The 22,653-nt window shown below is 45.8% G+C and overlaps 2 protein-coding genes across 2 annotated transcripts; both read right to left on the bottom strand.

Annotated features, from left to right (window-relative positions):
• Nucleotides 1-4,572: 4,572 nt before the first annotated feature.
• LOC147374824 (olfactory receptor 9S13-like) lies at nucleotides 4,573-5,523 on the bottom strand. The gene has a single exon (XM_086375305.1). The coding sequence runs from the start codon at nucleotides 5,521-5,523 to the stop codon at nucleotides 4,573-4,575; it is 951 nt and encodes a 316-aa protein (XP_086231431.1).
• A 9,941-nt stretch (nucleotides 5,524-15,464) lies between these two features.
• LOC147374823 (olfactory receptor 9S13-like) lies at nucleotides 15,465-16,512 on the bottom strand. Its single transcript, XM_086375291.1, has one exon. It carries the CDS (start codon nucleotides 16,510-16,512, stop codon nucleotides 15,562-15,564), a length of 951 nt encoding a protein of 316 aa, XP_086231417.1. The 3' UTR covers nucleotides 15,465-15,561.
• Between the last annotated feature and the right edge of the window lie 6,141 nt (nucleotides 16,513-22,653).

Below are 22,653 nucleotides of genomic sequence, written 5' to 3'. Positions count from 1 at the left end.
TTTTTCAGATGACATGATACTATACACAGAAATCCCTAAGGATAATATCAGAAAATTATTAGAACTAATCAGTGAATTTAGCAAAGTTGCAGGATGCAAAATCAATACAAAAAACTCACTTGCATCTCTATATACTAACAATACAAAATCAGAAAGAGAAATTAAGGAATCAATCCCATTCACCATTGCAACAAAAAGAATTAAATATCTAGGAATAAACTTACCTAAGGAGACAAAAGAACTGTACACAGAAACTTACAAGACACTGATAAAAGAAATCAAAGATGACATAAACAGATGGAGAGATATTCCATGTTCCTGGGTAGGAAGAATCAATATTGTGAAAGTGGCTATACTACCAAATGCAACCTACAGATTCAATGTAATCACTATCAAATTTCCAATGGCATTTTTCACAGAACTAGAACAAAAAATTTCACAATTCATATGGAAACACAAAAGGCCCTGAATAATCAAAGTAGTTTTGAGAAAGAAGAATGGAGCTGAAGGAATCAACCTTCCTGACTTCAGATTATACTACAAAGCTACAGTCATCAAGGCAGTATGGTACTGGCACAAAAACAGAAACATATACCAATGGAGCAAGATAGAAAGCCCAGAAATAAATCCATGCACCTATGGGTACCTTATTTTTGACAAAGGAGGCAAGAATATACAACGGGGCAAAAACCACCTCTTCAGTCAATGGTGCTGGAAAAACTGGACAGCTACATGTAAAAGAATTAAATTAGAACACTTCCTAACACCATACACAAAGATAAATTCAAAATGGATTAACGACTAAATGTAAGACCAGAAGCTATAAAACTCTTCCAAGGAAAACATAGGCAGAACACTCCATGACATAAAGCAAAGCAAGATCCTCTCTGACCCACCTCCTAGAGAAATGGAATTTAAAACGAAAGTAAACAAGTGGGACCTGATTAAACTTAAGAGCTTTTGCACAGCAAAGGAAGCTATAAGCAAGGTGAAAAGACAACCCTTAGAATGGGAGAAAATAATAGCAAATGAAACTGACAAAGGATTAATTTCCAAAATATTCAAACAGCTCATACAACTCAATACCAGAAAAACAAACAACCCAATCAAAAAGTGGGAAAAAGAGCTAAAGAGACATTTTTCCAAAGAAGACATACAGATGGCTAACAAGCACATGAAAAGATGTTCAACATTGCTCATTATTAGAGAAAACCAAATCAAAACTACAATGAGATATCAATCACCTCACACCAGTCAGAATGGCCATCATCAAAAAGTCTACAAGCAATAAATGCTGGAGAGGGTGTGTAGAAAAGGGAATGCTCTTGCACTGTTAATGGGACTGTAAATTGATACAGCCACTATGGAATACAGTATGGAGATTCCTTTAAAAACTAAGAATAAAACCACCATATGACCCAGCAACCCCACCTAGGCATATACCCTGAGGAAACCAAAATTGAAAAAGACACATGTATCCCATTGTTCATTGCAGCACTAGTTACAATAGTTAGAACATGGAAGCAACCTAGATGTCCATCGACAGATGAATGGATAAAGAAGGTGTGGTACATATACACAATGGAATATTACTCAGCCATAAAAAGGAATGCATTTAAGTCAGTTCTAATGAGGTGGATGAACCTAGAGCTTATTATACAGAGTGAAGTAAGTAAGAAAGAGAAAGGTAGATATAGTATTCTAACACATATATACAGACTCTAGGAAAACGGTACTGAAAAATTTATTTGCAGGGCAACAATGGAGAAACAGTCATAGAGAATAGACTTATGGACATGGGCAGGGGGAGGAGAGGGTGAGATATATGGAAAGAGTAACATGGAAACTTACATTACCATATGTAAAATATATAGCCAACGGGAATTTTCTGTATGGCACAGGAAACTCAAACAGGGGCTCTGTATCAAGCTAGAGGGGTGGGATGGGGAGGGACATGGGAGAGAGTTTCAAAAGGGAGGGGATATAGTGTACTTATGGCTGATTCATTTTGAGGTTTGACAGAAAACAAAATTCTGTAAAGCAATTATCCTTCAGTTAAAAAAAATTAATAGAAACAAACCTGTGGGATGGTGAGAAGTGTTTGCAAATCTTATGTCTGATACACAGTAGTATCCAGAATATATATATAGAGTTCCTACAACTTATATTAAACATCAAAGCATTAAAGCACATATACGACATTGTGAGAAAGCAACATACAACGTGGAAGAAAACGTTGAAATCCTTTAGAAAATGATCTTACTTATATTTACTGGCTGTGCTGGGTCTTCGTTGCTGTTCTGGCTTTCCTCTAGTCGCAGATGGTGGGGCTACTCCTCACTGTGGTGTGCAGCTGTTCACTTTGCACACTCTCGTTGCTGTGGCACACACTCACTGCCCTGGCTCCTCTTTTGCGGAGCACGGGCTCTGGGGCACGCAGGCGTCAGTAGCTGCAGCTCCCCAGGTCTAGCACAGGCTCAGTAGTTGCGGTGTGCAGGCTTTGTGCTCTGCAGCATGTAGGATCTTCCTGGATCGGGATCAAACTCATGTCACCTGCATTGGTAAGCAGATTCTTTGACCACAAAGCCACCTGGGAAGCCCAAAAATGTTGAAAAATCTGATCTCTACTAAGAGGATAATATTCAGAATATATAAATAATTTCTACAATTAAACAGACCGATAACCAAATTGAAAGTGTTCATACTACTTGACGATTTCTCTAAAGATGACTTATAAATTGCAAGCAAACATATAAGAAAATGCTCAAAATCGCTAATCATTAGGAAAATGAAAAGAAGAAAGACATAACACTTCACAATCATGATGAGGAGAAAAAACATATGTTGACTAGGATGTAAAGAAACTGAAATTGTTTCACACCGCTGGTGGGGATATGAAATGGTACAGCCATGATGAAAAGTACTATATGGGCTTCACAGGTGGCATTTGTGGTAAAGAACACACCTATTAATGCAGGAGATGTAAGAGACTTGGGTTTGATCCCTGGGAAGATGCCCTGGAGGAGGTGCTGCCGGATTCGTGGTCTCTGAAGGAAAAGATTTAACTCCAGGACCAAAGCCAGTCTCAGTCACTCAGAGTTTTGTGTAAATTTTGCTAAAAGTGAAAGTGACAGAGAAATCCTCTGTCATATAGAAGACATCATAAGGGGGCATACACATCAGAAGGGGGCAGGAGACTACCCACTTCACTAGTTTAAGCAGGGCCTTGTATACTTCTCAACTAGCTGCTGGGAACAGATAAAATATACCTCAAGGCTGTGGGAATTTTGTCCAGACCCTTTCCCAGAACATACATCCTGGGATGACATCAGTATGAGATTAGCCAGAAGGAACAGGTTAACCCAGAGCTCAAGACTATGGAAGTTTTTACCTGGACTGTCTTCCTTAACATATACCCAAAGCTAAAAAAAAAAAAAAGGCATGCCTTTGAACAAGAGATACTGCTGCCTACAAGACCTACTTGTCTAAGGCAAAAGAATGTGAAAAAGAAGGAATGTTTACCTCCTCCTTGAAGGGTCTTACTTAGGCTTGGGCTCCTTATCAACCTGCCTAAGTTAACTTTCTCAAAGGGCCAGTGGAACTTTGGGTGTTAGGCATCAATGTTGGATCCCTAGGGCTCCCAGCTGCTGTCTGAGGGGAGAAACCCAGGGCAGGGAGCACTAGGAGTGTCTGAAGCAGGAGAACAGGTGCTCCCTGCTGCCCTGTTGGGTGGCGGCATCAGTGAACAGAAAGGGGAGGAGGAGGAACAGCCCAGGTCAGGATTGAGGGGAGTAGGCAATGGCACCCCACTCCAGTACCCTTGCCTGGAAAATCCCATGGCCGGAGGAGCCTGGTGGGCTGCAGTCCATGGGGTCGCTAAGGGTCGGACACGACTGAGTGACTTCACTTTCACTTTTCATTTTCATGCATCGGAGAAGGAAATGGCAACCCACTCCAGGGTTCTTGCCTGGAGAATCCCAGGGATGGTGGAGCCTGAAGGGCTGCTGTCTATGGGGTCACACAGAGTCAGACACGACTGAAGCAACTTAGCAGCAGTAGCAGCAGATGGTCTTCCTAATTCTTCTAGTTAGTTCTGGGTGACCCCATGCCATCTCTAAGGAGGTGCCAAGGCTGAGCATCCCAAGGCCCCTGCTAGGAAGTCCAGGGAGATTGCTGAATGCAGATTTACAAAGATTCAGCCTTAAAGTAGAGAGAGAGATCTCACGATTTCTTAGTCATGTACCTTCACTGGTAGATTTTGAATTGGGACCCATATCCTGCTTCAAAGACTCCTTGTTCATGACTCTGCCCACTGTGTGTTACCAAACTTCAAGTTTAGGGTCTTATCTGTGGACCATTAGTCTTTTGGTGGCAAAGATACTTTATCCATCTTTGCATCTCACACCTGTATACGTGTTTCATGATGTGCTTCCCTGAAAGGTTGAATAAGATGTTTAATGAAAGAATGAATTGGGTAATGAGGAATGAATTTGTCAAACCAAACGCAGTGCCTCCCCCAAAGCCCTCTTGTCCTCTCCTCAGGACACATTGTCCCCATCTGGTCACCCTCCTTCACGTGGCTGTGTGTTTCTGCCCCAGTCTCCACAGGGCATCCTTCACATCCTTGTTTCTCAGACTGTAGATGAGGGGATTCAGCATCGGGATGACCAGGGTGTAGAAGACAGAGACCACCTTGCCCTGCTCCATGGACTCCACAGCTCCCGGTTGGGCATACATGACAAAGACAGTCCCATAAAAGAGGGACACGGCTGTCATGTGGGAGCCACAGGTGGAGAAGAGCTTGTGTCTCCCTCCTCCTGAGCGCATCCTCAGGATGGTCACTGTGATGTAGCCATAGGAGGTGAGGACCACGAGTGTGGTGCCCACGATGATGAGGCCACAAATGCCAAACATGACCAGCTCATTGACGGTAGTGTCAGCACAGGCAAGCTTGAGCAGAGGCGGCACATCACAGAAGAAGTGGTCGATGTGGTTGGAGCTGCAGAACGGGAGGCTGAATGTGAAGCTGGCCTGCAGGATGGAGTTGAGGCAGCCCCCAGAGTAGCAGCCCAGCATCAGGCGGGCACAGGCCGAGGGGCACATGGAGATGGGATAGCTCAGGGGGCTGCAGATGGCCATGAAGCGGTCATAGGCCATCACAGCCAAGAGGAATCCCTCAGTGGTGACCAGCATGGAGAAGAAGAAGAACTGGGTGGCACATCCCTCAAAGGTAATGACCTTGGAGGAGGACAGGAAGTTGGCCAAGGCCTTAGGTGCAATGACAGATGAGTAACACAGGTCCACAAGTGAGAGGTTCTTGAGGAAGAAGTACATTGGGGAGTGCAGACGGGCATCCAGGGTGATGACCACCATCATGATGAGGTTCCCCAGGATGGCCACCACATACAGGACCAGGAACAGAGCAAAGAGCAGGGCCTGGGTCTGCAGACCACCCTCAAATCCATCCAGCACAAACTCCTGCAGAGGCATCACTGAGAGGTTTCCATTTCTGTGGGGTGACATGGCCCTGAGCTGATGATACCCAGAGTAGACAGCAGAGAGCAGGCCGGGGCAGCAAGAGGGAGCAGGTCAAGGTCACAAGGTCATATCTCTTGCAGACCAGAGAGCCTTCACTGCCCACTGACTAAGAGACCACAGCTGCCCATTTCTGATGCACTCAGACTAACCTGAAATGCAAAGATTTCCTCCAATTTTACTAAATCACAAACATTCCCTCTGTGGTAAGTCTGAGCTGCTATTTATTGGGGCAGGGGCTGGGTGCTTCAGTGAGACCTTGCAGTGTGAGCAGCATTGCAGGCCCTTGTCCCTCCTCTCAGAGAAAAGCTTTCCACCCCCAAGGAAATGCCTCCTAATGGTGCCATTTCCACACTTGCTCATGTATTTTATCTTAAATTAACTGTGCCTCAGTAACTAATTCATTAATTTTAGAAATGCGAACTGAGGGCCTCATACCTACCTGCTCTTGAGTTGGTGATGACTCCATCTCCAGGCAGGGAACAGAGCAGGAACCAGCCCCCATGAGGCAAATGTGTGTTTTCTGTCTGCTTCTCCTGCAACCCCTGAGCCCCATCTCAGCTCCACTGTCTGGAGCCTGGACCACGGTGTCATGGTGTCAGCAGAGCGCTGTGTATTCTTGAGGACCTCAGGGAGCCTCCTGCCAATGTCCCAATGTTGGAAAAAATGGAGAGGGGACACCACCTCCATGGTCTGAGAAGCAGCAGGACAGGGGCTGCGACACTCTCAGGAGATGGGCATGTCCTTCCCCGCCCTGGCTCCTGGGAACACCCTGTGAGGTGACTGCTTGGAGCCATGGGAGCCTCCAACAGTCACATTTGCTCAATGTCTGCGTCTCCTGCTGGGTGCTGCTTCCTGTCCCTGTCACAGCCAAGACATCCCTTGTCTGCACTGCACAGGGCTGACCACCACACTCACGTGGGACATGGGGACCCGCTGTGTGGTGGCCAGAGGAATGGTTGAGGAATGGTTGAGTGGGGAAGAATGGTGGGCACAGAGCCACAGTGCCTCTCGGGGGTGGATGGTGGGGACGGACGGTTCGTGAGAGGGTGAAGGCTGATTTCAAAGAGATCCCATGCTTCTTAGAGGTCAGATCTGCAACATCATGGAGCTGGCTGCCTTTGGAGGGAGAGAGTTCCCCAGAAGTGTGGGTGTGCAGGCAGAGGGTGGTGGTGAGTGGTGCCTGTTGAGGAGCAATGGCCCCCATGTTCCCTCCCAGCCTGAAGTTCTTAGAAGGTGATCCATGAGAGGCAAGACTTTCCAGTAGAAGTGCAAGTCAAAGAGTGGATTGTCCAGCATTTCTTTCCTGGGCTATTTGACTCCAACCCTCACATGACAGCAGAGGGGACAGTCAGACCAGGGATGCCCAGGATGGCTCCTCTCAAATCAGGTTTTGAGCTGGGTGTTACGGGTGGAGCTGGGGTCTGCCCAACACACCTTTGTCACCCAGCCTGTACATGGACCCCCTCTGTGCATTCCCAAGATGGCCATGCCCTTGTTGTCCGTCTCTGCTCACTCCTGCTCATGCACACAATGCAGCCACTTTGACCAGAGTGACCAGCTCTCTCATCCACCATTCTCAGGCAGGCTGTCTTGTTTCTTTGTCCCCTGGGCTTCCCAGTTTCCTGTTTCTGTTCTGTTTCCCAGGACAATTCATCCACCTCAGAAAACTTGGGTCATCACAACAGTGACCCTTAGGATGCCTGGGGAAGCTTATGAGGAGAGGTTGACGTTTTCATCCTAAAAGCCAAGTTGTGGTTTGATTTTTGAAAAACAAACTCACATTCCTTTGGCTTGTTGAAATGACCCAGTAGGGCTGTGGTGGTGGCTTCAGTAAACCTGCCTCTGAGTTGATCCTGACAAATACTTTCCCAGATGAAGCAGAAGAATCAGTGTTGTCTGTGAGACTCAATTTTAGTGACTGCATCCTGGATCCTTTCATTGTGAATCTAGTAACTCAGGTGTGGTCTGAGGTCCCACAGAAACAGCAGGACTGTGAGCTATTCTGAAATTCAGAGTCTCAGGCACTAATTAAAGCCTACATTTATACAACATTCCCTGATTATTTCTACTCTCATTAAGCTCAGACGCGTTGCCCTAACTGACTCTGCCCAGGGCAGTGGGGAGTGGGGGACAATGTTGTCCAGGATCCAGACTCCCAGGACTTACCTGTCAGTGATGCCGACCATGCCCTGCTGAGTGATGACCACACTGCTCCTGTGATGTCAGGAGGGGCATGGCTCACCCAGGACCCTGTGTTCCCGGGGAGGACAGGACTCCTCACCAGGTCTGTGCTGATGATAATGACGTGGCACTGAGAACCCCCTCCGTTGTTCACTTCTGGCCTCCTGTGCAGGGAAGTGAGAGGGAGGAGGGGACAGAGGAGGGCAGCAGGCTCTGGCTGTAGGAACTGCTGGGTCTTGATAGAAGCAGAGCAGGGGATGGACTCAGTCACCTGACTCTCCACATTATCTGTCATCTAGGCAACATGTCAGGTTCCTGTACCTGAGGGTCACTCTTCTGGGAAGATGCTCTTTATTTGCAGATCTGGGACTTGAGGCCTCGAATGGCCAATTAGGTGAAACCTGGGCTTCTGAGTGCACTGGGACTCACAACCCCCTGGGTCGCACGAGCTGCAATCCTGTGGCCAATCATCCTTTGATACATCTCAGTCCAGTACAGGGGAGGCAGGAAGACTGAAGTCCATTAGGGAGCCCTGAGTGTGGGTGGTGCTAACAGTAGAGAAACTCAGACAACTTATACGGAGTCTGTGGATGTCCTTGGAAAGATGTCCCTGGGCAGCAGGTGGGACCTCCTGGCCCACAGCCCTTTCTCCTCCTCTGCTCCATCCTCATCTGTGGTTGTGAGGAAAAGTGACAGGTGGGGAATCTGTACCCAGGGCAACAGCACAGCCCTTTCTATGACACCTATTACCATTATGATCCTTTTTCATGCTAAAATTGTCCTGTTTTGGCTATTTGCATTCTCTTCAAGGCAGCCCTACACTCAATGTGCTCAGTAGCTTCAGATGTGTCCAACTCTTTGCAACCCCATAGACTGTAGCCCACCAGGCTCCTCTGTCCACGGGATTCTCCAGTCAAGAATACTGGAGTGGGTTGCCATTTCATTCTCTGGGGATCTTCCAGACCCAGTGATCAAACTCACATTTTTTATCTCCTACACTGGCAAGAGAGTTTTTTTTTTTACCACTAGCATCACCTGGGAAGCACTAAATATATCCACTAAAAAAATGGTAATCCTGGCTGGAAAAGGAAAACAAATATATAAATGTGATAAATGTTTAATATTAAAACACAGAAAATATGTTGGATAAAGTTGTATTGTAAACATTCTTTTAAAAAAACATAAGACTGGGTGGCTCAATAATTATTTGAAAAAGTAGACTTCAGGACTAAATGTTCATGTGGTGACATTTCATAATGAGAATGTTTTATCCTGGATAATGTGAGCTTTCAACTGGATAATGTGAAATTTTAAATTTGTGTACAATTAATAGAGATTTAAAATATAAAAACTGATAGAATTAAAGTGAAATGCATACATTCAAATTATAGTTGATGTGTTAACATACCTCTCAATAATAATGAAACAAGGGAAAATTGTAGTCATTTGTTAGACTGAGTCAAAATATTAATTTAATGGACCCACTTGGCATAGATGAGCGCTATACTCAGCAACTGCAGAACATAAATTCCCTTGAAGCACACTGAACATCACTGTAGAAAGGTGAATAGTGTCTCCCGCAAAAGTGTTGACCCAGACATTCAGAAGGTGATCTTACTTTAATATAGGGTCTTTCCAAATGAATGAGTTAGGATGAGGTCATGCTGGATTAGGCGGACCCTAAACCCAATGACCGGTGTCCTTATAAGATGAAGGACTGATACAGAGACACAAGACACACGGATGAAAGGCATGCAAAGACTGAGCAGAGGTTGGAATGATGTAGGAACAGGGGAATGAATGCCAAGGATGCCAGGAGCCTCCAGGAAGAGGCAAGGAAGAATGCTTGTCTAAAGCTTTCAAGGGCAGCAGGCCCTGCTGACAAATTGATTTTGGACATCTTTCTCCAGACCTCAAGAGAGTAAATTCCTGTTGCTATAAGTCACCAGTTTTGGGTTAACTAGTTACAATGGCCCTGGTGACTGCACAGGAGGGCAGGGAGGGAGTTTGCTTTTACCTGGCATGGCCAGAAATACACCTCTACTCTACTATCTTAGAGGTGGGCCATCCCTCCAGCTCTATGTAAAATGCACTCTTCAGAGATCTTGATCACCTTTCTTAATTCTTTCTTATTCTAGTTCACTTATTTCTATTGTTTAAACATGATAACATACTCTAATTACTTCTGAAATCTTCTCTAGAGAAACGTTTATATTGCTTTTTTTTTTAATTTTTCAATAATGTATATTATGTAACAGACATTTCCCCCTCTAAGTGTATATCTACAAAAGAAATGGATTCCTAAGTAGAAAGATGCATTTTTCTCAACCTCATTAAGTTTCATATTAATCTTACATTATGAAGGTTCCCTTCCTTACATCTTTCTTCGTTTTTGTCAACCAATTACTCAGTACTCAGGCTAGAGGCCTTCCCTTTTAATGAAGTTCTGTGGAACTGAAGCAGTCTATAAGGTGCCCTAGTGACACAGTATTGACTAAGCATCAGCAGAAAGGTTACCCATGCCGATCCATCTCTTCTGTTCTAGTTTCTTCACCTAGTCTCTGTGTGTCTGGACTGTCTACATTCACGACTTCCACGAGGACAAGAGGATGAATTGTTCTTGCTGTAAATCATTCTGGCTGTTCAGAGTTCTTGGTGAGCAACTGCAGTATATAAAAGTCCTCCTTTCTCTACTCATCTGGCCAATTTTCTTACAAAACTTTTGTAGCAAGGTAACACATCCAGCAGTGTAGGAGTCTCTGTTTCTCCCATCCTTGGTCATATTGATGGGTATATCAAATCTATGCCATTTATGAAAAACCACTTCAGTATTCTTGCCTTGGGAACCCCATGAACAGTATGAAAAGGTAAAAGGATGGTATGAAAAGGACACTGAAAGATGAACTCCCCGGGTTGGTAGATGCCCAAAATGCTACTGGAGAAGAGTGGAGAAATAAATCCAGAAAGAATGAAGAGATGGAACCAAAGCAAAAACAACACCCAGTTGTGGATGTGACTGGTGATGGAAGTAAAGTCCCATGCTGTAAAGAGCAATATTGCATAGGAACCTGGAATGTTATGTCCATGTATCAGGGCAAATTGGAAGTGGTCAAACAGGAGATGGCAAGAGTGAACGTCGACATTTTAGGAATCAGTTAACTAAAATGGACTGGAATGGTTAATTTAACTCAGATGACCATTATATCTACTACTGTGGGCAAGAATCCCTTAGAAGAAATGGAGTAGCCATTCTAGTAGAGGCAACAAAAGAGTCTGAAATGCAGTACTTGGATGCAATCTCAAAAACGACAGAATGATCTCTGTTCATTTCCAAGGCAAACCATTCAATAACACAGTAATCCAAGTCGATGCCCCAACCAGTAATGCTGAAGAAGCTGAAGTTGAACGGTTCTATGAAGACCTACAAGACCTTCTAGAACTAACACCCCAAAAAGATGTCCTTTTCGTTATAGGAAACTGGAATGCAAAAGTAGGAAGTCAGGAAACACCTGGAGTAACAGACAAATTTGGCCATGGAGTACAAAATGAAGCAGGCAAAGGCTAATAGAGTTTTGCCAAGAGAAAGCTGAGGAAGCTGTTCTTATCTCTCCTTGCTATTCTTTGGAACTCTGCATTCAAAAGAGCGTATCTTTCCTTTTCTCCTTTTCCTTTCACTTCTGTTCTTGTCAAAGCTACTTGTAAGGCCTCTTCAGACAATCATTTTTGCTTTTTTCATTTTTTTTCTTGGAGATGGTCTTGATCCTTGCCTCCTATACAATGTCACAAACCTCTGTCAATAGTTCTTCAGGCACTCTGTCTATCAGATCTAATCCCTTGAATCTATGTCTCACTTCCACTGTATAATCGTAAGAGATTTGATTTAGGTCATACCTGAATGGCCAAGATGGGCACAATAAAGGACAGAAATGGTATGGACCTAACAGAAGCAGACGATATTAATAAGGGGTGGCAAGAATACACAGAAGAAGTATACAAAAAAGATCTCATGACCCAGACAATCATCATGGTGTGATCACTCACCTAGAGCGAGGCATCCTGGAATGCAAAGTCAAGTGGGCCTTAGGAAGCATCACTACAAACAAAGCTAGTGGAGGTGATGGAATTCCAGTTGAGCTATTTCAAATCCTAAAAGATGATGCTGTGAAAGTGCTGCAGTCAATATGCCAGCAAATTTTGAAAACTCAGCAGTGCCAACAGGACTGGAAAAGATCAGTTTTCATTCCAATCCCAAGGAAAGGCAATGCCAGATCATAGCATCTAGTCCCATCACTTCATAGCAAATAGGTGGGGAAACAATGGAAACAGTGACATACTTTATTTTTAAGGGCTCCAAAATCACTGCAGATGGTGACTGCAGCCATGAAATTCAAAGATGCTTACTCCTTGGAAGAAGATCTATGACCAAACTAGACACCATACTAAAAAGTAGACACATTACTTTTCCAGCAAAGTCTGTCTAGTCAAAGCTATGGCTTTTCCAGTAGTCATGTACGGATGTGAGAGTTGGACTATAAAGAAAGCTGAGCACCAAGGAATTGATGCTTTTGAACTGTGGTGTTGGAGAGTCCCTTGAACTGCAAGGAGATCCAACCAGTCCATCCTAAAGGAAATCAGTCCTGAATATTCATTGGAAGGACTGATGCTGAAACTGAAACTCCAATACTTTGGCCACCTGATGGGAATAAATGACTCATTTGTAAAGACCCTGAGGCTGGGAAGGATTGAGGACTTGAGGAGATGGGGATGACAGAGGATGAGATGGTTGGATGTCATCACTGACTCAACAGACATAAGTTTGAGTAAACTCTGGGAGTTGGTATTGGAAAGGGGGGCCTGGCATGCTGCAGTCCTCGGGGTTGCAAAGAGATGGACACGACTGAGTGACTGAATGAACTGATACTCACCAAAAGATATGTACTGAGAACTTACTTTTGACAGCAGCTTGCAAAGCATTGTATGGGATATACAAACAAAATAAACCACTTCTAACGTTGTGGAATCAAGATTGCAGGGAGAAATATCAATAACCTCAGATACGCAGATGACACCACCCTCATGGCAGAAAGGGAAGAGGAACTAAAAACCCTCTTGATGAAAGTGAAAGTAAAGAGTGAAAAAGTTGGCTTAAAGCTCAACATTCAGAAAATGAAGATCATGGCATCCGGTCCCATCACTTCATGGGAAATAGATGGGGAAACAGTGGAAACAGTGGTAGGCTTTATTTTCCTGGGCTCCAAAATCGCTACAGATGGTGACTGCAGCCATGAAATTAAAAGACGCTTACTCCTTGGAAGGAAAGTTATGACCAACCTAGATAGCATATTCAAAAGCAGAGACATTACTTTGCCAACAAAGGTTCGTCTAGTCAAGGCTATGGTTTTTCCTGTGGTCATGTATGGATGTGAGAGTTGGACTATGAAGAAGGCTGAGCGCTGAAGAATTGATGCTTTTGAACTGTGGTGTTGGAGAAGACTCTTGAGAGTCCCTTGGACTGCAAGCAGATCCAACCAGTCCATTCTGAAGGAGATCAGCCCTGGGATTTCTTTGGAAGGAATGATGCTAAAGCTGAAACTCCAGTACTTTGGCCACCTCATGTGAAGAGTTGACTCATTGGAAAAGACTCTGATGCTGGCAGGGATTGGAGGCAGGAGGAGAAGGGGACGACAGAGGAGGAGATGGCTGGGTGGCATCACTGACTCGATGGACGTGAGTCTCAGTGAACTCCGGGAGTTGGTGATGGACAGGGAGGCCTGGCGTGCTGCAATTCATGGGATTGCAAAGAGTTGGACACGACTGAGTGACTGATCTGATCTGATCTGAACGTTGTGCAGTGATTTCCACTGACATCTGAAATGTACGTAATGTAAGCAAAAAGACAATATGAGGATTAAAAAATAATCTTTTCCTTCAGATTACTGGAGAATTTCTATTCCATTAATATCTGACCAGCTTTCTTGATTTATTCCGAAGTATTAATTAATGCTTTTCTAAGAACAATAAGTTGTTGTTGTCCAGTCACTAAGTCATGTCCAACTCTTTGTGACCTGATGGCCTATTGCCTGGCAGGCTCCTCAGTCCATGGGGTTTTCCAGGCAAAAGTAATGGAGTGGACTGCCATTTCCTTCTCCAGGGGACCTTGCTAGACCAGGTATTGAACCCGCATCTCCTGCATCAGCAGGCAGATTCTTTACCACTGAGCCACCAGGGAAGCCTAAGAACAATGGATACTTCACTGTTTGTACATTTAAATTTTACATGTTGATGATAATTACACTCTTGTGTAAGAAGAAAAGAAGATTGCACTTGCTTTTCTCCATTCCAAATCTGGTTTAAGATTAGGAGTCCAGTGCTTTGGAAAACCCATGGAATGGGAGAACAAGTGAGAGACAGGGAGTGAAACAAGCAGGAAGAGAGAAGAGGGAAGAGGAGGAGCAGGAAGAGGGTGGGGAAAAGAGGCTGGGGGTGGAACGACACTATCACTTGAAAGTTAAGAAACCATGTCATTTGTGGAGCAGAAAATGTGGGAATTTCGTTTTAAAAATTGCATTCTCAGATAAATATAGTCAAGTAGGACAGACATAGAATTAATTTTGGAGATCAGTGGGCAAAAGAGTTTGACAGAGACCGTGTCATACATGTTAAATTGAGTACTCGTGAGCTGCAGAACAATAACTTAGCTGTCAGCCCCTTCAGGCAGTTCTCCTGGGAGGGGAGAGCAGGGAGATGGAGAGCTGTGATCCGACAGACAGGCCACATTCCTACTGACCCTACAGAGTACAGACCATCTCCATGTCCAGGGGGCCTTGGGAGTGACTGAGAGGGGATGATTCTACTAAAAGGAGACATGTTAAGGAGGCCGCTGGGCTCTGAGTCCAGGCTGTGTGTTGGGTCCATGGAGCACAAGAACAGAGCGCTGAATGGGCAGGTCGAAATTAAGGGTCCAGGAAGTCTGGGACAGAGAGCAGGGAGCTGTGCTCACCAGCAAGAAAGTGTACCTTCCCTCTCCACTGCCTGCTCTCTGTTTCAGCCACCGTGAGCTTCATCCTTATTCAGAGGTGTCTGTGCTGACAAGGTCCCATTTCTTATGGTCGCAAGTAGTCAGGACAGTGTCACCTGTCAGGTTGGAGGGTGAACTTTGGGTGTCAGGCATCCATGTTGGCTCCCTGGGGCTCCCAGCTGCTGTCTAAGGGGAGAAACTCAGGACAGGGAGCACTAGGAGCATCTGAAGCAGGAGCACAGGTGCTCCCTGCTGCCTTGCTGGTGGTGACATCAGTGAACAGAAGGGGGAGGAGGAGGAACAGCCCTGCTGCAGGACTGAGGGGAAGCACGGTCTTCCTAAACCCCTAATTGGCTATGGTGACCCAGGCTATCACCAAGGAAGGGGCCAGGATGAGTGTCATGATGCCCGCCCCTTCTATGTGCTCCAGGGGAGATTGCTAAGCACATATTTACATTAGATTCATAGATGAAGTGGAGAGAGAGGCCTGAGACTGTTAGTTTCATACCTCTCCTGGAGGATGTTGAACCTGGAATACACGTTTTGTTTCAATACTCTGCTCATTACTCTGCCTGCTATATTATCCAGACTTTGAGATTAGAATCTTGCCCCATCATGGGCCATTATTTTTCCAGTGGCATTATCCATCTCTACATCTCAGACTTGCATGTGTGGTCCAACATGTGCTTCCACAAAGGACTGAGTGAAATGGGTGAAAAAATGAATTGCATGAAAGAAGAATATATTCCTCAAACAAAACCCAGTGCTTCCCCTAAAACCCTCTTGTTATGTCCTCAGGACACTCTTTCTCTGTCCACCCTCCTTCACGTGGCTGTGTGTTTCTGCACCAGTCTCCACAGGGCTTCCTGCACATCCTTGTTTCTCAGGCTGTAGATGAGGGGGTTGAGCATCGGGATGACCAGGGTGAAAAAGACAGAGACCACCTTGCCCTGCTCCATGGACTGCACAGCTCCTGGCTGGGCATACATGACAAAGACAGTCCCATAAAAGAGGGACACGGCTGTCATGTGGGAGTCACAGGTGGAGAAGAGCTTGTGTCTCCCTCCTCCTGAGCGCATCCTCAGGATGGTCACTGTGAAGTAGCCATAGGAGACGAGGACCACGTGTGTGGTGCCCACGATGAAGAAGCCACAAATGCCAAACATGACCAGCTCATTGATCGTAGTGTCAGCACAGGCAAGCTTGAGCAGAGGCGGCACATCACAGTGGAAGTGGTCGATATGGTTGGAGCTGCAGAACGGGAGGGTGAATGTGAAGCTGGCCTGCAGGATGGAGTTGAGACAGCCCCCACAGTAGCAGCCCAGCACCAGGCAGGCACAGACCGAGGGGCGCATGGTGATGGGGTAGAGCAGGGGGCTGCAGATGGCCATGAAGTGGTCATAGGCCATCACAGCTAGGAGGAATGCCTCAGTGGTAGCCAGTAAGGAGAAGAAGAACAGCTGTATGGCACAGCCCCCAAAGGTGATGACCTTGGAGGAGGACAGGAAGTTGACCAGGGCCTTGGGGGTGATGACAGATGAGTAACACAGGTCCAGGAAGGAGAGGTTCTTGAGGAAGAAGTACATCGGGGAGTGCAGACGGGCATCCAGGGTGATGACCACGATCATGGTGAGGTTCCCCAGGACGGCCACCATGTACAGGACAAGAAACAGAGCAAAGAGCAGGGCTTGGGTCTGCGGAACACCCTCAAAGCCCTCCAGCACAAACTCCTGCAGAGGCATCACTGAGAGGTTTCCATTTTTGGGAATTGACATGGTCCTGAGCTGGGGGACACAGGGCAGAGAGCAGAGAGCTGGTGGGAGGCAGGGAGAGGGAGCAGGTCAAGGCCACAGGGTCATACTCTCTTGCAGAATAGGAGCCCTTCAGTGCCTCACTGCCCACTGACCAAGGGACCACCAGCTGCCCAGCTCTGCTTTCAAATGAGCTCAGACTGGCCTGAAATGGCAGATATTCCTCTGATTCACATCTTCGTATACTTGCTTGGAGCTTTCCCTCCGTGAGAAACTGAGTGTTGCTGAGGATCTGAAGGGGCGTCACAGGTGTCTATCTGATCTGAGAGCCTTTGGTGTATAACAACAATGTAGCCATGTTTCACTCCTTTCAAGGAAATATTGCTTCACCTCAAGGATGCTCCTAAGCTGTTGCATTTACACATCTTGCTCAAGTATGTAATCTTGTGTTTTCTGCACCTTATTTTACTGATTCACTAATTTCAGAAGTATTATTAAGCACTTTCTGTTTCAGAACTGACCTAGTAATTGTTCCACCACTACACTAAGCTGGCAGCAGAGCAGGGACCAGTCCTCACTAGGCTAATTCGAGTGCTTTCTGTCTCTCTTCCCTGTGGATGCTCAGCCCCAACTCAGCATTTTTTTTTTTTCTTTTTTAGCCTGAACCAGTTCTCTGCATCATTGAGGACCTCAGGGTGCTTCTTGCTAATGTCCAGATGTTGGATAATTCATAGAAAGGGGACAGCCCAACTCTATGGTCTGAGAGGCAGTGGGACAGGGGCTGTGACACATTCAGGACCTGAGCATGTCCTCCCCTGTCCTTACTTCCATGCCCCTGGCTCTTTGGCATATCCTTGTGGGTGACTGCCCCGAGTCATGGGAGCCTCCAACACTGTCACATCTGCTCAGTGTCTGGGTCCTCCTGCTGGGTGTTGCTTCCTGTCTGTCACAGCCCAGACCTCCATTGTCTGTCTTGAGCAGGGCTGACCACCACACTCATATGGGACATGGGGACTCACTGTGTGATGGCCAGAGGAATGGTCCAAGGAGATTGAGTCTAAGGAGGTAGGAGTGGGGAAGGAAGGTGGGCACAGAGCAACTGTGCCTCCCAGGGAGAGGAAGAGGATCAGTGAGAAGGTGGAGGCTGATTTCAGAGAGATTCCATGTTTTCTAGGGATCAGAACTGTAGCATCATGGGTCTGGCTTTTTTTGCATGGAGTGAGCTCCATGCAGGTGCGGGTGTGTAGGCAGAGGCTGGATGGTCAGTGAAGGGGGAAGAAGGGATGATCCTCATGTTCCGCTCATCCTGAAGTTCTCTTAGAAGGTGGTCTGTGAGAGCCATGGCATTCTAACAATACAGGGTGTGGTGAAAGAGTGGGTGGTCCAGTGTTCCTCTCCTGGGCTACTTGAGCCACTCTCACAGCAGAGGGGATGCTGGTAGACCCCTTCAAATTCAGGGTTGGACCTGGTGCTCAGGGTGGAGTTGAGGGTCTGTCCCGTACACCTTAGCTGTGCACCTGGCCAGACCCTGTGCCCACACTCACACCTGAGGGGCCATGCCCTTGCCCTCCTCTCTGCCCACCCACGTGTTCACCCACATAATGATGTCAAATGCAACCAGAGGGGCCAACTCCCACAAACCACCCAAGATTGGGTGACCCTGCTTCTGTGTCCCCTGGGGTTTCCGGCTTTATATTTGAAACTATGTCCCAGAACAATTTGTCCACCTCACGGGCCCTTGGGGCATCACAACAGTGACCCTAGGATGCCTGGGGGAGTACATGAGAGGCAATTGGCATTTTCATCTGGGAAGCCAAGCGCCTTGTTTGGTTTTTGAAAAAACAAACTCACATTCCTTTGGCTTTTCAGTTGACCCAAGTGGGGCTGTGGTGGTAGGTTCAGTAAACCTGCCTTTGAGTTGAGCCTGAGAAGTACTTTCCCAGACGAAGCAGAAGAATCCATGCCGTCTATGAGTGTCTATTTGTAGTGACTGTGTCCTGAGCCCTTTCCTTGTGAACTCTCGTTACTCGTGTGGTCTAAGCTCCTACAGCATCAGCTTGAGAAGCCAAGAGATTGTCAGAAATGCAGAATTTGGGCACCAAAGTAAAACCCACATTTACTGTAGAACCTCTGATTATTTCTACTCTCATTAAGCTCAGACCCACTGCCCTAACTGACCCTGCCCAGTGAGGAGTGGAGGACCTTATTGTCCAGGATCCGGGTTCCCAGGACTCACCTGTCAGTGAGGCTGACCATGCCCTACTGAGTGATGACTGCACTGCCTCTGTGATGTCAGGAGGGGCATGGCTCACCCAGGACCCTGTGCTCCCTGGGAGGACAGGACTCCTGACCCAGGTCTGTGCTGATGATAATGATGTGGTGTTGAGGGCCCCCTCCCTCGTCCACCTCTGGCCTCCTGTGCAGGGAAGTGAAAGTGAGGAGGTGGACAGAGGAGGGCAGCAGGCTCTGGCTGCAGGAACTCCTGGGTCTTGATAGAAGCAGAGCAGAGCATGAACTCAGTTCACCTGCCCCTCCACACTGTCCATCATCTGGGAAGCACATTAAGGTGCCTGCACCTTAGGGACACTCTGCTGGGAAGATCTCTCCACGGGCACAGCAGGTCTTTGGGCCTCGAATGGCCAATTAGCTGCAGTTGTTTGTGTTCTGGCCTCTAAAGTGCCCTGGGACTTCCACTTCTACTGTGTCCCCTGTGGCCACCCTTTTTCTGACCCCTCTCACCTGCAGGGCTGGGAACCGAACCCAGAAATTCCTCTGAACCTCAGAGCAATGAACAGGAGGTGAGCACTGAATCTGACAGAAGACCCCATGGCCTTCCCTCAGGGACAAGAGGTGTGAATCCCTGGGCCTAGAGCCCCTCCTCATAACCAAGCCCTCCTGCTATATTCCCACTATGTTGGTTGAGAAAAAGTGACCTGGTGTGAAAGAGTCCTGCCTTGAGGAACTGGGTCCCTCCCTTCTATCATGGTTCTCCTCGCTCAAGCCCCATGACCTTGTGCAAATAGCTCTGTCCTTATCATATGTATCGGTTAATTTAAATACATCCTTTTTTACATTTTTTATTTCTAACATACATATTTAAAATTATATATTTTTAAAAAATTCAAAATGAACATCTGTTTGCAGAAATTCAAGCAATGAAGATGTGAAAAAGGAAAAAAAGAAACTTTAATCCACGTAAAAACCTCAGTCCTATCGAGCACCAGGTGGATTCCCTACAGACGTGTGTGCATGCTGGTGGGTTTTATTTTATTGCTTTTAACTTTTCTAAAATATGGATCACGACATTCATTAATTCTACAAGATGATCTTTTCACTAATTCTACAAATATCTAAGTCAGTTTTTTGCCTTTAATGGGTATATTAACTAAATTTATTTATCCATCCTATTAGTGGACCATGAGACTATTTTTTCTGTTATAAACAATACGGGGAAGAATGCTCACTCTGTCCTCCTGGTCACATTGCTGGGGACTGGCAGCTGATATTTATGCCTATTCCCTACTGCCCTCTCAGACCTGGTACAATGTCCACCTCTGGCATCAGCACACGAAAAATGCACATGGGTCTCCCCTCAGTACTTAACATCTTTCATCTTCTGAATATTTGTGCATTTCACATGGCGTGATGACTAGTTGCATCAATTTGACTGGGCCAGGGATGTCCAGATATTTGGTCAAACATGATTCTAGCTATTTGGGTGAGGGTGTTTTTGGATGGATTTTAAATTGGTACACAGGGCAAAGCAGATTGCACTCCCTAATGTAGGTGGGCCTTGTCCAATCAGTTGAAAGATTGAATAGAAGAAGACCTTGACCCACCTCTAAATAAGAAGGGATTCTGTCTGCCTGACTGCGTTTTAAGCTGGGACATCAGGGTTTTCCTGTTCTGGTACTCAAATCTGAAAACAGCAGCTTTTCCTGAATCTTGAGCCTGCCAACCACAGATCTGGGGGCCTGCTGGCATCCATAATAGTGTGGGCGTGATTCCTTATACTCACGCTCTTTCTATATATGCCTGTGTTGTTTAGTTGTTAGGTCATATCTGACTCTTTGTGACCCCATGGACTATAGCCTGCCAGGCTCTTCTATTCATGGAATTTCCCAGGTAAGACTACTGCAGTGGGTTGCCATTTCCTTCTCCAGGGCATCATCCTGACCCAGGGATTGAACCCATGTCTCCTGCATTGGCAGGTGGGTTCTTTACCACTGAGCCACCAGGGAAGCTCTATACATGTCTGTACATGTCCTACAGGCTCTGGGTCTCTGGGAAACCCCGACTGATCCACTAACACTAGTATCTACTTCTAATGAGCACAACTGTTAGTGTGGAAAACATCTTTCCATACAGTCGTTGGCTGTTTGTGTTTCTAATTCTGTTATTTGCTCCTTTACAAGCACATTACTGTAATGCAGTCCTACCTGGGGGCTATGATCCAAATTAGACAAGCAGGGGAGGCTGAGCCTGGACTTGCCCACTACTTTGCGGACCACAGCCCCAGGAACACTGGCCTGATAGCCCGTATCACTGGGCTCAGTGACTCACACACTTGCTGTTCCAGTGTGAGGCAGAGCTCATCCCATTTATTTCAGTCTTTGGCCTTAAAAATCCTACCCAACCTTATCCTAGACTAAACTCTGGTCCACTTCCCTGCTGGGAGGAAAACTTCCCACACAACAGTCAATCTTTGCTCTCTCAGTCTCTACTTTCTATTTTACAACAAAATGTTCACTTTCCTCATGGATTCTGAGCTCTTTCCATATTCAGTTCAGTTCAGTTGCTCAGTCGTGTCCTACTCTTTGCAACCCCATAGACTGCAGCATGCCAGGCTTCCCTGTCCATCACCAACTCCCTATTCAGTCGGTGATGCCATCCAACCATCTTACATACCTTGTATATCTTACATTTGTTCAATGTGCTGCTGGCTTTTGAGTGGTCTCCTTGGCTCTCATATGACTTTCTCCAGGGATACTCCCATCCTCTCCTCACCCTCCTCCTGAGGAAATTGGGTTTCCTAAGGATTGACTACCCTCTTGACTACACATCAAGCTAACAAGTACACCCTCAATGAAGACTCCTTCTTCATGTTCTTCTCATAACCTTGGAGTCTTTACTTTTTCAACAATCACATTGTTAATACATCCAGAATCCACACTGGTGTATTCTCTGAAGCTGATGCTAATTTTTTGCCAAGCAGAAAAAGTTTACTGAATATTTTGACCTTTCCTTAGTTACTGAAATCATTTTGATTTTAATGTTATTTCTTCAAAATATATAAAACTATCTCTGTTCTCCACATTCTCACTGACAACTGATGTTCCAAAACATATGATTTTTTAAATTTGATAGGTGAAAAATCATATATTATTATTTTGATTTGGATTTTAAAGTTTTGAGTGAAGTTAAGGAAGAGGCAAGAGAGTTCCAGAAAAACATCTATTTCTGCTTTATTGACTATGCCAAAGCCTTTGACTGTGTGGATCACAATAAACTGTGGAAAATTCTGAAAGAGATGGGAATACCAGACCACCTGACCTGCCTCTTGAGAAACTTATATGCAGGTCAGGAAGCAACAGTTAGAACTGGACATGGAACAACAGACTGGTTCCAAATAGAAAAAGGAGTACATCAAGGCTGTATATTGTCACCCTGCATATTTAACTTCTATACAGAGTATATCATGAGAAATGCTGGGCTGGAAGAAGCACAAGCTGGAACCAAGATTGCCGAGAGAAATATCAATAACCTCAGATATGCAGATGACACCACCCTTATGGCAGAAAGTGAAGAGGAACTAAAAAGCCTCTTGATGAAAGTGAAAGTGGACAGTGAAAAATTTGGCTTAAAGCTCAACATTCAGAAAACGAAGATCATGGCATCCAGTCCCATCACTTCATGGGAAATAGATGGGAAAACAGTGGAAACTGTGTCAGACTTTATTTTTTGAGGTTCCAAAATCACTGCAGATGGTGACTGCAGCCATGAAATTAAAAGACACTTACTCCTTGGAAGGAAAGTTATGACCAACCTAGATAGCATATTGAAAAGCAGAGACATTACTTTGCCAATAAAGGTCCGTCTAGTCAAGGCTATGGTTTTTCCTGTGGTCATGTATGGATGTGAGAGTTGGACTGTGAAGAAAGCTGA

This window comes from Bos grunniens, chromosome 3 (assembly GCF_055505025.1).
Source record: "Bos grunniens cultivar Pamir isolate PY7600 chromosome 3, Bosgru_T2T1.0, whole genome shotgun sequence".
NCBI lineage: Eukaryota > Metazoa > Chordata > Mammalia > Artiodactyla > Bovidae > Bos > Bos grunniens.
Note: the sequence above shows the minus strand (reverse complement) of the source record. Positions and strands in the feature narration are given on the sequence as shown.

Bases quoted from the DNA above. Each gene is read 5' to 3' on its own strand.
- LOC147374824 (XM_086375305.1), bottom strand. From the start codon at position 5,523: ATGTCACCCCACAGAAATGGAAACCTCTCAGTGATGCCTCTGCAGGAG.
- LOC147374823 (XM_086375291.1), bottom strand. From the start codon at position 16,512: ATGTCAATTCCCAAAAATGGAAACCTCTCAGTGATGCCTCTGCAGGAG.